A 14970-nucleotide genomic window follows, 5' to 3' on the forward strand; every position below is an offset into this window, starting at 1 on the left:
AACAGGCCCTTCGTCCCACCTGACTAGCAACCACCCTGTACACGAGCACTATCTTGCACACCAGGGACAATTTCCGACTTTCTGAAGCCGATTAACCTGCAAACCTGGAGTGTGGGGAGGAAACTGGAGCAACTGGAGAAAACCCCACGTGGTCACGGGGAGAACGTGCAAACTCCAGTCCAGACAGCACCCGTAGTCATGATTGAAGTTGGATCTCAGGCGCTGTAAGACATCAACTCTACCTCTGCGCCAAAACTTACCCAAATATAGAAACATAGAAAATAGGTGCAGGAGTAGGCCATTCAGCCCATCGAGCCTGCACGGCCATTCAATATGATCATGGCTGATCATCCAACTCAGTATCCTGTACCTGCCTTCTCTCCATACCTCCTGATCCCTTTAGCCACAAGGGCCACATCTAACTCCCTCTTAAATATAGCCAAATGAACTGGCCTCAACTGCCTTCTGTGGCAGAGAATTCCACAGATTCACCACTCCCTGTGTGAAAAATGTTTTTCTCATCTCGGTCCTAAAATACTTCTCCCTTATCCTTAAACTGTGACCCCGTGTTCTCGACTTCCCCAACATCGGGAACAATCTTCCTGCATCTAGCCTGTCCAACCCCTTAAGAATTTTGTAAGTTTCTATAAGATCCCCCTTCAATCTTCTAAATTCTTGTGAGTACAAGCTGAGTCTATCCAGTCTTTCTTCATATGAAAGTCCTGCCATCGCAGGAATCCCTCAGTCTGGTGAACCTTCTCTGTACTCCCTCTATGGCAAATCAAGGCTAATCAAAGATAGTCCGGGGGTCCCAATGAGGTAGATGGTAGCCCAGGACCACTCTCTAGTTGTTGGTAGGATGGTTCAGTTGCCTGGTAGCAGCTGGGAGGAAACTGTCCCTGAATCTGGACCTGTGTGTTTTCTACACTTCTATGATGGACAGGATGAAGATTGTTCTGATTTTAAAAAGATACCAAACAGCTTGACGTTACCCCCAGAACATTTTTCCTCCTCTTTTCATTGAGAAACTGACTTGTGGACAAAATTGTCCCATTATTGCCAGCTACCCAAAAATGAGCTTGATTCTTGACAGGCGATTTGTTTGCTGGGAAGGGAAAGAAGGCATCAACGTTTTAAGGCTGATCGCAGACACACACACAGTTTGTTGGTGGATATGCTTGAACTGTGAGTAGGAATGGTAACTTTGTATCACTTTCTCTGTCCTAAAGGAAGACACTGTTTAGATTAGTTTAGAGATACAGTGCGGAAACAGGCCCTTCGGCCCACATAGTCCGCGCCGGCCAGCGATCCCCGTACACTAGCACTATCCTATATGCTGGGGACAATTTACAATTCTCACGGAAGCCAATTAAGCGACAAACCTGCACACCTTTGGAGTGTGGGAGGAAACCGGAGCACCCGGATAAAACCCACGCGTTCACGGGGAGAACGTGAATACTCCGTGCAGACAGCACCTGTCGTCAGGATCGAACCTGGGTCTCTGCCGCTGTGAGGCAGCAACTCTACCGTGCCGCTGCCGTGTGTTGTAATCACAGTCGAGATTGTACAAGACATTCTTGCCATAGAGGGAGTACAGAGAAGATTCACCAGACTGATTCCTGGGATGGCAGGACTTTCATATGAAGAAAGACTGGATAGACTCGGCTTGTACTCGCCAGAATTTAGAAGGTTGAGGGGGGATCTTATAGAAACGTACAAAATTCTTAAGGGGGTTGGACAGGCTAGATGCAGGAAGATTGTTCCCGATGTTGGGGAAGTCCAGAACAAGGGGTCACAGTTAAAGGATAAAGGGGAAATCTTTTAGGACCGAGATGAGAAAAACATTTTTCACACAGAGAGTGGTGAATCTCTGGAATTCTCTGCCACAGAAGGTAGTTGAGGCCACAGTTCATTGGCTATATTTAAGAGGGAGTTAGATGTGGCCCTTGTGGCTGAAGGTATCAGGGGTATGGAGAGAAGGCAGGTACAGGATACTGAGTTGGATGATCAGCCATGATCATATTGAATGGCGGTGCAGGCTCGAAGGGCCGAATGGCCTACTCCTGCACCTATTTTCTATGTTTCTATCACAGAACCGCCACTTCAAAGTGTACAATCAGTACAGGTAGTAAATGTTTGCAGTAATGACTCTCTCTGATAGCACGTTGACATTATAGGCACAAATCAGGAAACAGACACATTAAGTACTTAGGTACACAAAAAAGCTGGAGAAACTCAGCGGGTGCAGCAGCGTCTATGGAGCGAAGGAAATAGGCAACGTTTCGGGCCGAAACCCTTCTTCAGACCGCATTACTTACTCTGAGCCTTGAGAATCGTCCTCGTTCTTGGAATTTTCTGCCTCTTTTATAGCTTTACTTGCAGGCCTGAGCTGCATGGCAGCTATCTGTAACGTGAGGGAACTAATGTTCATCTTCGGGGCCGAGAGAGAGGACCGCTTCTTAGTTTGGTCGGTTACTTGTTGCAAGCCAGCGGGCCCTGGAAGACCGATGGGGCTTTGATTCTGGATGCGTACATTGGTGGACAAAACACCAACCGGCGTTTTATTGCCACTAGCCACGGCATTCTCTTTACTCGCACTGCTTTCTTTAACCAGAGGTTCCAAATTACAATTCGCGTACACATACTCAGACTTGAAGGCTGTGAGATTTGGTGATGCTCTTTTGAATATTCCTCCTGTACCGTTGTACAGTCCATTTTGAAGTTGAATACCATGGGAAGACAAGCCTTCAGTTTCTTTTGAAAAAGTCACACATCGCTCGTGCAGATTGTTCTTTGGAAGGCGGTCTTCTGATAATCTTTTCACCGCTTCGTTAAACTTTATTTCTGGATCACCGGGAATGCTCCTGGTGAGCTTGATCGCACTCTTCAAGTTACCGTAGGAATGTTCGCTCTGATGAGAGCCTTTAACCTCCATGTTACCGTGAATGGGGCTTCCGGATAGTCCCCTGGCGCTGCTGCCGTTGTGTTTAGCCCAGTTTTCCATGTCTCCAAACTCATTGGTGCCATTCGTAAGAACGGTTTTGGAGCCCTTGTCCAATTTCTGGTACAAAGGCACTTTGGCACTGGTCGGCCTCATGAATGCGTTCGTGTTTAGCAGCGGCTTGCGACACAGCGATGTAGGTTTCCCCGCGTGACCCGGGTTATTTTTGACCGCGGGCGCCGCGTTGCCGCCCGCGCTGTGAGAATTGTTGTGCTGAGAAATCGGAGAAATTGCACTGTTGGATTTCATCAGGCTGTCGCAAGAGATCGCTCGGGAAGGGATGGAATGGATGAACCCATTAACGTACGAAATTGGCGTTGTTCTATTTCCGAGCCCGCCGAGCCGCGAGCCGAGGGACTCGAGTTTCTGGTAGGATCTGTAGCCGTGACCAGTTCGATCATGAATCGAGGAGGGCTCAAAAGGGCTGACCAAGACGTTAGAATGGAAACTGTTGTGGAAACCTGGCATTATTACCCTGCTCTTACCTCCCACCACAGAAGGATAGGGTTGAGAGGCAACGCGGTGGGTTGGGCTGGAGCATGTGTTTGGTTTCCTGACAGGTACAATCACATTGTAACCATCCCATTCCCATAGTGGATGCTGGGCAACGGAATAAGATGGCCTGCTCTCCTGTGTTTGAACAATATTGAAGGATTTTGTGTTGAAGCTCAAAGTCTTGCAGTAGTTTTTGGAACAGGGGTCTGTAGAACACTCCTCACTCTTGGGCGAGGCCATGAACTGCCATTTTTTTTTTTACCACATAAGCAAACGCAATGGAGGCTGTGCAATTGGAAGACAACTGGATAAAAAAAGTATCTTCACTGAACCTGAAAAACAAAAGTGAAACAGCAGCACTGAATAATGGATAAACAGCATATATGTATATAAAAACACAAATGCACTTTCTACCTGAAAACGGTATGATTATCCCATCAACCCCCTACCAAGGAAGAACAACAAGGGAAGGACTTGGAACGTTATTTCGCCTTCCATCACAGTGAGGAATGTGTAGGAGTCACTGTGAGGGATGTTCATGTTAAAATGTGTTTTTTGAGTCTGTTGCTTTTTTAATTGTATGACTGACCTGGCCAGTGAATTTCAAAGTCAAAGTATCCTTCATTGTCATTCAGACCTTTCGGTCTGAACGAAATTTCGTTGCCTTGCAGTCATACATATAATAAAAATAACAAAAACACACAATAAACACAAATTTAACATCCACCACAGTGAGTTCACCAGGCACCTCCTCACTGTGATGGAAGGCAAAAGTCTTAAGTCTTAAAGTCTTTGTCTCTTCCCTCCTTGTTCTCCCTCTGCGCTGAGGCGATCCAGGCCTCCGATGTTGTGACCCCGACTTTCACTACACCAATTGGTGTATGTGACAATAAATGAACTTATGAACACTTCACATCTGAGCTTGGGGTAGGGATGAATTTCCATGGAAGAAACATTTAGGCAATTGAAAAATTGGGTTCCATCACACGCGCCACTGAATTATGTACTTTATTTTGTGTTGTGTTTGGGTAATGCAATGCAAGTTGTATAATGCACACAGTTTTCTTTATTACTGCAAACAAAAACACCACTCGGTTGGTCCTACAAGAATTATGGTGGACATCCAAATGAATCAGTGAAGACTCTGAAGTCAAAGGAGCACTTTTCTTTTGAACCAAGATAAAACCACCTTAAACCGATCCCATTTCCTCAATCCCCACTCCACCAGTATTTAAAAGGCATGCTGGTCGTGTGAATTAAGCCTTGGGCAACACGTCTGTGTTCAGGTTCTGTTGCTTCATGACATTTGCTGGTGAACCTCACCCGCATTATGAAAGAAATGTTCTAACCACAATAGCCTGCAGGAGATTTGCATTCACACGCATTGCATGCACACTATTAACAGCTCCAGATTCATGAAGGGCCCGTCCCTTTTTTCCGCGACTTGCCGGCACCCGTCATAGTCGCAAGCCGGTCGCTGAAAAGTTTCAGAATGTTTCAGCGGCGACCAGAAAAAAAAGGTACAACTCTTTGGGCGACTACTCACGACCAAACAGCGTAAGTGGGACAGGCCCTTAACTACGACTTCGCAAACTTGAACACACATTAAAACCCATAGAAACAATGGGTGCCAGATGCTACACTAAACTGAGCATTAAACAGACTGTCATGTACCTTTTCCAGTTTTCTGATGCAAATCGTGAAAGGAAAAATACATCAACCAAAATTAGTTGATAGACACAAAAAGCTGGAGTACCTCAGGAGGTCAGGCAGCATCTCTGGAGAGAAGGAATGGGCGACGTTTCGGGTCAAGACCCTTCTTCAGTCTGATGTCAGGGGAGGAGGCGGGACAAAGATAGAATGTAGTTGTGGACAATAAGACTAGTGGGAGAACTGGGAAGGGGGAGGGGATGGAGAGGGAAAGCAAGGGCTATCTGAAGTTAGGGAAGTCAAGGCCAGTTCATTGGCTATATTTAAGAGGGAGTTAGATGTGGCCCTTGTGGCTAAGGGGATCAGAGGGTATGGAGAGAAGGCAGGTACGGGATACTGAGTTGGATGATCAGCCATGATCATATTGAATGGCGGTGCAGGCTCGAAGGGCCGAATGGCCTACTCCTGCACCTAATTTCTATGTTTCTATGTTTCAATGTTCATACCGCTGGGGTGTAAACTACCCAAGCGAAATGTGAGGTGCTGTTCCTCCAATTTGCGCTGGGCCTCACACTGCAATGGAGGAGGCCCAGGACAGAAAGGTCGGAATGGGAATGGAAGGGGGTGTTAAAGTGTTGAGCAACTGGGAGATCAGGTATGTTAAGATGGACTGAGCGGAGTTGTTCAGCGAAACGATCGCCGAGCCTGCGCTTGGTCTCGCTCTCTACATCGGCGAGACCAAGCGCTGAACACCTCCGCTCAGTCCGTCTCAACCTACCAGATCTCCCGGTGGCTCAGCACTTCAACTCCCCCTCCCATTCCCACTTTGACCTTTCTATCCTGGGCCTCCTCCATTGCTTTCTCTCTCCATCCCCTCCCCTTCCCAGTTCCCCCACCGTCTCCAACTACATTCTATCTTTAACCTACCCACCCCCCTGACACCAGTCTGAAGAAGGGTGTCGACCCGAAACATCACCCATTCCTTCTCTCCAGAGATGCTGCCTGTTACTCCAGCATTTTGTGCCTACCTTCGATTTAAAACAGCATCTGCAGTTCTTTCCTTGCCAAAATTAGTTTACGGTTGAAAGCACTAGTTCAAAGTTTTGCATAACAGTATTGGGCTATTCAACCCTACCACCAATTCTGCTATTCAATGAGTTCATGACCTACTTGTGACCTAACTTCAGTCACTTACATTTTTTTTAGATTCAAGCCTTTAAGAGCAAATATGCCAGGAAATTGCAGGCAGCATGCAAGACGAATAGGGTTGTCAAAGTTGGGGATTTTGCTCGGTCCGCATTAACCAACCTGAACACCCGGTGGCTCAGCAATTCAACTCCCCCTCCCATTCCAAATCCGACCTCTCTGTTCTAGGCCTCCTCCAAGGCCAGAGTGAGCACCACCGGAAATTGGAGGAGCAGCACCTCATATTCTGCTTGGGCAGTCTGCACCCTATTGGCATAAACATGGAATTCTCCAATTTCCGGTAGCCTTTGCTGTCTCCTCCCCTTCTCAGCTCTCCCTCAGCCCTCGGGCTCCTCCTCTTCCTTTTTCAGCACATCCCCAGTGGTTCTTACCAACTTCATAGACAAACAAAGTGCAAAAACCAGCACTACCTTGAGTCTATATGGTACTTGTCAAATTTATCAAGTCATTTATAAATAACATCCATAGACAACCTAAAGAGAAACACAAAATGCTGGAGTAACTCAGCAGGACAAACAGCATCACCAAAGATCTTATAGCGGAGATCTTTGAGCATCACTGCAGAAAAGGAATGGGTGACTTTTCATAGAAACATAGAAAATAGATGCAGGAGTAGGTCATTCGGCCCTTCGAGCCAGCACCGCCATTCAATATTGCAGTATTCCACAGATTCACAACTCTCTGGGTGAAAACGGTTTTCCTCATCTCAGTCCTAAATGGCCCACTCCTTATTCTTAAACTGTGATCCCTGGTTCTCCACCAACATCTGGAACATTTTACCTGCTCTAGCCTGTCCAATCCCTTAAGAATTTTATGTTTCTATAAGATCTCCTCTCATCCTTCTAAATTCCAGTGAATATAAGCCCAGTCGATCCATTCTTTCATCATATGTCAGTCCTGCCATCCCTGGAATTAACCTGGTAAATCTACGCTGCACTCCGTCAATAGCAAGAATGTCCTTCCTCAAATTCGGAGACCAAAACTGCACACAATACTCCAGGTGTGGTCTCACCAGGGCCCTGTACAATTGCAGGACCTTCTATACTCAAATCCTCTTGCTATGAAGGCCACCATGTCACTTGCTTTCTTCACTGCCTGCTGTACCTGCATGCTTATTGTCAGTGACTGGTGAACATGGACACCAAGGTCTAGTTGCATTTCCCCTTTTCCTAATCTGACACAATTCCAGATAATAATCTGCCTTCTTGTTCTTGCCACCAAAGTGGATAATCTCATATTTATCCACATTATACTGCACCTGCCATGCATCTGCCCACTCACCCGACCTATCCAAGTCACCCTGCACCCTCATAGCATCCTCCTCGCAGCTCACACTGCCACCCAGCTTTGTGTCATCTGCAGACTTGGAGATGTTACATTTAATTCCTTTAATTTAATTTTGGGTCGAGACCCTTCTTCAGAATGGGAGTCAGTGGAGAGGGAGTCCAGAGATGTGGACGGGTGAGGTGAAAAATCGACAGATCAAAGCAGACGAGGGAAATGGAGAATGGTTCATTGTTAGCTGAGGAGAAGGTGACAACGAGGCATACAATAGGTAAAATTAATCAGGGGGACAGTGAATCTAGTCGGAGAATTAGGGTGGGGGAGGGACAGAGAGAGAGGGAAAGCAAGCAAGTTAGAGAAATTAATAATCATACCGCTGGGGTGTAAGCAACAAAATATGAGGTGCTGTTTCTCCAATTTGCATAGGCTATCCCTTTAGATTTAGATTTAGATTTAGATTTACTTTAGATTTACTTATCCACTAAAGGATGACTAAAATCAGCCTAGTTCATTTGTTATTGTGGTTCTTTGTTGGCCCTCTCTGATACTTGGGAACAGAGGAAGGACAGAATCAAGGTGAAATACTGCACATCCCACATAAGGCAGTGCTAGGGATTATCATAACCATACAGCAGGTTTGCATGGAGTCCAGCCACAAATTTTGTTCAAAAATAAATACTGAATTGACTTAATTAGGCTAATTCAATTCTTGCAGTGTTAAGGGCCTGTCCCATGAGCATGCGACCTGCATGCGACAGGCGCGACCAAACCGGAAACGGGGGCCGCGCGGAGTTCGAGTGAGTGACGTGAAGTTCGAGCGAAGTTCGCGCGTGACGTACGCCGTCAAGACGCGGCATACGGTGTCGAGACGCTGCACACGCCCGTCGAGGCGGTACGTACGGCGTCGAGGCGGCTGCGGGCCGGCAGGCCGTTGCCGCGCAGAATTTTTGAACACGGTCAGTTTTTCGGAGCCGCGATTTCGGGACCAGCTCCGCACAACTCCATACGGCTCCGGCGATCGAAGTGGGACCGGCCCCACGAGGCCGTATGGCTCAAGCAACCACGTTAGATTGCGCTTGCCGCATGGAGTCGCATGCTGGTGGGACAGGCCCTTTAGTTTAGTTTAGTTAACAGATACAGCATGGAAACAGGCTCTTCGGCCCACCAATTACCACTGACCAGCGATCCCCGCACATTAACACTATCCTACATGCACTGGAGACAATATACATTTACCCCCAAGCAAATTAGCCGACAAACCTGCACGTGTTTGGAGTGTGGGAGGAAACCCGAGCACCCGGAGAAAACCCACGCAGGTCACGGGGTGAATGTACAAACTCTGTAAAGACAGCACCAGTAGTCAGAATGGAACCCGGGCCTCTAGCGCTGTAAGGCAGTAGCTCCACTGCTACGCCACCGTGCTGCCCAGCATTGGGTAAAATTCAGCAACTCCACATTTCCCATTTATAGACTTCAAAGAAGAAAACCACATTATAAAAACAAATGAGTAACATTACCAAATGAATGCACGATTAATGGGAAAGGCCACAAAAGGATTTTGTTTTCTTTCATTACAACGCTGAACAGACAAAAACAAAATACAATTGGGATAAAAACTCGGGACAAGCTGCTGACAAGAGTTTTTGCAGGGATTGGCTGCACAAAAGGGAATAAACGTTAATTATCCCTTCCTTCGCTCCTTTCCTTGGCGGCACAGCGGTAGAGTTGCCACCTTACATTGCCAGAGATCCGGGTTCAATTCGGACTATGGGTGCTTGTCTGTACCTTCTCCCGTGACCTGCCTGGGTTTTCTCCAGGTGCTCTGCTTTACTTCCCCGCTCCAAAGACGTACAGGTTTGTGGGTTAATTGGCTTGGTATAATTGTAAATTGTCCCAAGGTCAAGAGTGTTTTATTGTCATATGTCCCAGAGAGAACAATGAAATACACACATACTCAAAAAACAAACAAACAATAGTAGTGCAATACTAATAATAATAATAGTCTATTGTAGTTCAGAGCTTATTTGGGGTTGTAGTGTTTAATAGCCTGATGTTCCTGAACCAGGTTCAGGAATAGCTAATTCCCCACAGCCATCAGACTATTAAACTTGGCTCGGACAAAACTATGAACATTAATATCCCATTATCTGTTATTTGCACTTTATCAGTTTATTTATTCATGTGTGTATATATTTATATAATGGTATATGGACACACTGATCTGTTTTGTAGTCAATGCCTACTATGTTCTGTTGTGCTGAAGCAAAGCAAGAATTTCATTGTCCTATCAGGGACACATGACAATAAACTCACTTGACTTGACTCGATGGTTGTAGGGAAGAAGATGTTCCTGAACCTGGACGTTACAGTTTTCAGGCTCCTGTACCTTCTTCCCGATGACAGTGGTGAAATGAGAGCGTGGCCAGGATGGTGTGGGTCTCTGATGAAGCTGGCTGCCTTTTTGAGGCAGCAACTCCGATAAATCCCCTTGATGTTGGGGAGGTAAGAGCCGGTGATAGACTAGGCAGTGTTCACAACTGTAGGAGAGTGTTAATTTGCAGGGACCACTGGTCAGCACGGACTCGGTGGGCTGAAGGGCTGGTTTCTGTGCTCTGTATCTCTGAACTAAACTAAATTAAACCTACACCTTATTACAGCTTTGTGTGAGCAATATTAAGGTTAAGGGGGGACTTGATAGACGTCTTTAAAATGATGAGAGGGATAGACAGAGTTGACGTGGATAAGCTTTTTCCATTGAGAGAAGGGAAGATTCAAACAAGAGGACATGATTTGAGAATTAAGGGACAGAAGTTTAGGGGTAACATGAGGGGGAACTTCTTTACTCAGAGAGCGGTAGCTGTGTGGAATGAGCTCCCAGTGGCAGTGGTGGAGGCAGGTTCGATTTTATCATTTAAAAATAAATTGGATAGGTATATGGACGGGACATGTCCATAATCTATATGGACATAGACTTTAATACGGCATTCAATACGGTCATCCCCACCAAGCTCACTACCAAACTCCACCAGCTAGGCTTCAGCTCGCCGATATGCGATTGGATCCTGAACTTTCTGACAGTGCGACCGCAGGCAGTGAGACTGGGCCCGCACCTGTCCTCCACTATCACCCTGAGCACCGGCACACCACAGGGCTGTGTATTGAGCCCCATGCTCTACTCCCTCTTCACACACGACTGTTCCTGCGTTCGACACAAACACCATCGTCAAGTTTGCAGACGACACAATAGTGATTGAGCTGATCACCAACGGTGATGAAACAAAATACAGAGCGGAAACCTGGCGGACTGGTGCACACGTAACAACTTGTCACTAAACACCTCCAAGACCAAGGAGCTGATTATTGACTTCAGGAGGTCACATAATGGAGAATACGCCCTAATCTCCATCTACGGGGAAAGTGTGGAGAGAGTGTCCAGCTTTAAGTTTCTGGGCACTCACATTTCAGAGGACCTCACATGGTCCACCAACACCGCTGCACTGGTCAAGAAGGCACAGCAATGACTGTTCTTCCTGAGAACATTAAAAAAGACTGGTCTGCCCCAACAGCTGCTGACAACCTTCTACCGCTGCACCACAGAGAGCACATTAACGTATGGCATCTCTGTGTGGTATCTCAGCTGCACGGAGGTGGAGAGGAGAGCTCTTCAGCGCGTCGTCCACAGAGCGCAGAAGATTATTGGGACACAGCTACCAGCCTTGGAGGGCATCTACCACACACGGTGCCTCAGGAAGGCCGTCAGCATCCATAAAGACTCCTCACACCCTTGTAATGGACTGTTCGAACTACTTCCCTCCGGCAGACGTTACAAGGCCTTCTACGCCCGAACCTCCAGACTCAGGAACAGCTTCATTCCCAGAGCTATAGCGGCTCTGAACCGGCCCTGCTGAGTGCCCCCCACCCCCCATGGACTGTCTCCCTCGGATGGTCACGTCGCACAGACACATCTGCACTTTAGTCTGTTTGAACTGTTTTTACTATTTTACTGTTGTAATGTTCTTTTTACAAACCATGTTCTCGGGGTATCTAAATCTAAATTTTATTAGTTATTTAAGTTATGACATCGGATGGAAGCTGCATACCAAATCTCGTTGCGCTTATGTGCAATGACAATAAAATATATTATTATTATTAATATTATGAAAGGAATGGAGGGTTATGGTCTGAGTGCAGGTAGATGGGACGAGGTGAGAGTAAGTGTTCGGCACGGACTAGAAGGGCCGAGATGGCCTGTTTCCATGCTGTAATTGTTATATGGTTATATGGCTCTATACTCCTTTGGGTCTTTAAAAGTTTTAAGACACTTGATTCATTTACTCACATTAATCACCAGGGCACAGCAAAATATTCCAATGCATAATAAAACAAACAATGGTATCAGCTCCATGGTGGCAACCTGCGTCCTGGCAGAACAGGTCAAGCAGAGCCGGCAATGCATTTGTACCTTTAAGCCCTGCAATTATGTAAGATTGTACAATACACGAGTCATTTTACAAAATGCATTATCCAGAATTTATTGACAGGCGATCATATGATAGGAGCTTAATAAAACACAGTTCTAGAAAGGTACAAATGATTGAGTTGTCACACAGGTATTGTTTTTTTATTTTAATTACAGCTAAGCAAAACTGGCAAATCAAATTATTGCCTGTTACTCAAGTGAATGGGGAAGGGCAATATCAGGTTTAGTTGCAGGCATTAAGAACAATTGAAAACTCCAGCAGGATGTAATACCAGCTGTTCTTCATTGTTCAGAGTGAGTAGAGGTTAGTTTAAAATGTATAACCTGTAATCTTCTGCGAGCATATTACAGCAGTCATAATATTTGGAAGCTTCTATTAACTTCTGATACAAACCCATAACATCTTTAATTATGCATTTATCAACACATGTGTTGTTCCTTTGATTACCTAACTCTTGAATCTATGATTCCATGAGCTTCACTGCAAAAGATTCTCATTCAGCTGAACATGTCCATCGCTCAGCTCTGTGCTTCACCCTCCTTAATACAAACACGTACATTTCAATAGACAATAGGTGCAGGAGTAGACCATTCGGCCCTTTGAGCCAGCACCGCCATTCACTGTGATCATGGCTGATCATCCACAATCAGCACCACTTCTCCCCATAACCCTTGACTCTGCTATCTTTAAGAGCTCTATCTAATTCTTGAAATCATCCAGAGAATTGGCCTCCACTGCCTTCTGAGGCAGAGAATTCCATGGATTCACAACTCTCTGGGTGAAAAAGTTTTTCCTCATCTCCGTGTGTAAAGTCCTGTTAACACTGCGTCATAGAACTTCATAATCAGTACTTTAATAAGAATACATACAGAGACCACAACGACAGGTACTGTAGGCTCAAAGTCGTAGCTCAAACTGAAAGTAGGATTGCTTACATTCCACTGATGGAAACCCGACACAGATTAAGGATCGGGTTCTAAATAGCAAGACCAGACATGGATCAAATCAGTAATAGTGATTGATCCACACTCCGTTCTAAATGGCCTAACCATTATTCTTAAACTGTGGCCCCTGGTTCTGGACTCCCCCAACATCGGTAACATGGTTCCTGCCTCTAGCGTGTCCAAACCCTTAATAATCTTATATGTTTCAATAAGATTCCCTCTCATCCTTCAAAATTCCAGTGTATACAAGCCCAGTCGCTCCATTCTTTCAACATATGACAGTCCCGCCATCCCGGGAATTAACCTCGTGAACATACGCTGTACTCCCTCAATAGCAAGAATGTCCTTTCTCAAATTTGGAGACCAAAACTGCACACAATACTCCAGGTGTGGTCTCATTAGGGCCCTGTACAACTGCAGAAGGACCTCTTTGCTCCTATACTCCTCATGTTATGAAGGCCAATATACCATTAGCTTTCTTCACTGCCTGCTGTACCTGCATGCTTACTTTCAGTGACTGATGTACAAGGACACCCAGATCTCATTGTACTTCCCCTTTTCCGAACTTGACACCATTCAGATGATAATCTGCCTTCCTGTTCTTGCCACCAAAGTGGATAACCTCACACTTATCCACATTAAACTGCATCTGCCATACATCTGCCCACTCACCCAACCTGTCCAAGTCACCTAGCATCCTCATAGCATCCTCCTCAGAGTTCACATTGCCACCCAGCTTTGTGCCATCTGCAAATTTGCTAATTTTACTTTTAATCCCTTAATCTAAATCATTAATTTATATTGTAAATAGCTCCTGTCCCAGCACCGAGCCGTGCGGTACCCCACTAGTCACTGCCTGCCATTCTGAAAGGGACCCGTTAATCCCTTCTCTTTGTTTCCTATCTGCCAACCAATTTCCTATCCATGTCAACACTCTACCCCCAATACCATGTGCACTAATTTTGCCCACTAATCTCCTATTTGGGACCTTATCAAAGGCTTTCTGAAAGTCCAGGTACACTACATCCACTGGCTCTCCCTTGTTTATTTTCCTGGTTACATCCTCAAAAAATTCCAGAAGATTTTGTTTGAACTCATTGCTAACAATATTGTAGGTTTAGGTTTATTATTAATGCCGTGTGTATTAAGATACAGCAAAAACCTGTTTGCATTCCATCCAGGATATTTCATACTAAACATACCTGTAGTCCGAGCGGAAAAAAACCGGAATGCAGCATCCAGTGTTATAGCTGCACAAAGTGTGCAGATAAATAAGTGCGAGATAGTTTGGGAGGTCAAGGATTCATCTTAGCATGTGAGAAGACTACTCCTCACTATGGTACATTTTTCAAACTTTTGTACCTTCTTCCTGATGGACAGAGAAGAGAGTATGACCGGTCAGGGTGGGAGGAATGCTTGATTGGCTGCTTTCCTCAGGTATGGGGAATTGTAGACAGAATGAATGAAGGAGACTAAATGTGTAGGGAGGAACTGCAGATGCTGGTTTAAACTGAAGACAAAGACAAAAAGCTGGAGTAACTCAGCGGGCCAGGCAGCATCTGAAGTTTCGGGTTGAGACCTCTTCTTCAGACTGAAAGTCTGGGAAAAGGGGAGCAAGAGATATAGACAGTACTTAGGACAAATGAATGGAAGATATTGAAAAAAGCAACAATGATCAAGGAAATGTGGAGCCCACAATGGTCCATTGTTGGCTGAGGGATAGGTGATAATCAAGGAGTCTGGTCAGCAACTCCCTGGAATGTCTTATCTGCCTATGCATGATCCATTCCCCTCATTGCCTGCATATCTATGTTTGGAGAGGGTGGTTTGTGATTTGGTGGGTGTGGATGCTCATACAATACAATACAATATTTATTACATGTCATTTGAACCTCAGTGAGGCTCAAAC

At 45.7% G+C, this 14970-nt stretch overlaps 1 protein-coding gene across 3 annotated transcripts in view; it reads right to left on the bottom strand.

Moving 5' to 3' along the window:
- ttll4 (tubulin tyrosine ligase like 4) overlaps nucleotides 1–14970 on the bottom strand; it is a 111146-nt gene that overhangs the window by 66335 nt on the left and 29841 nt on the right. For all 3 annotated transcript variants that reach the window (XM_033024884.1, XM_033024885.1, XM_033024883.1), the window contains one exon: nucleotides 2319–3828. In XM_033024884.1, coding sequence (XP_032880775.1) covers nucleotides 2319–3736 — 1418 coding nt within the window. In that variant the 5' untranslated portion in view covers nucleotides 3737–3828. The remainder of the gene's footprint in view (nucleotides 1–2318; nucleotides 3829–14970) is intronic.

This window comes from Amblyraja radiata, chromosome 7 (genome assembly GCF_010909765.2).
Source record: "Amblyraja radiata isolate CabotCenter1 chromosome 7, sAmbRad1.1.pri, whole genome shotgun sequence".
NCBI lineage: Eukaryota > Metazoa > Chordata > Chondrichthyes > Rajiformes > Rajidae > Amblyraja > Amblyraja radiata.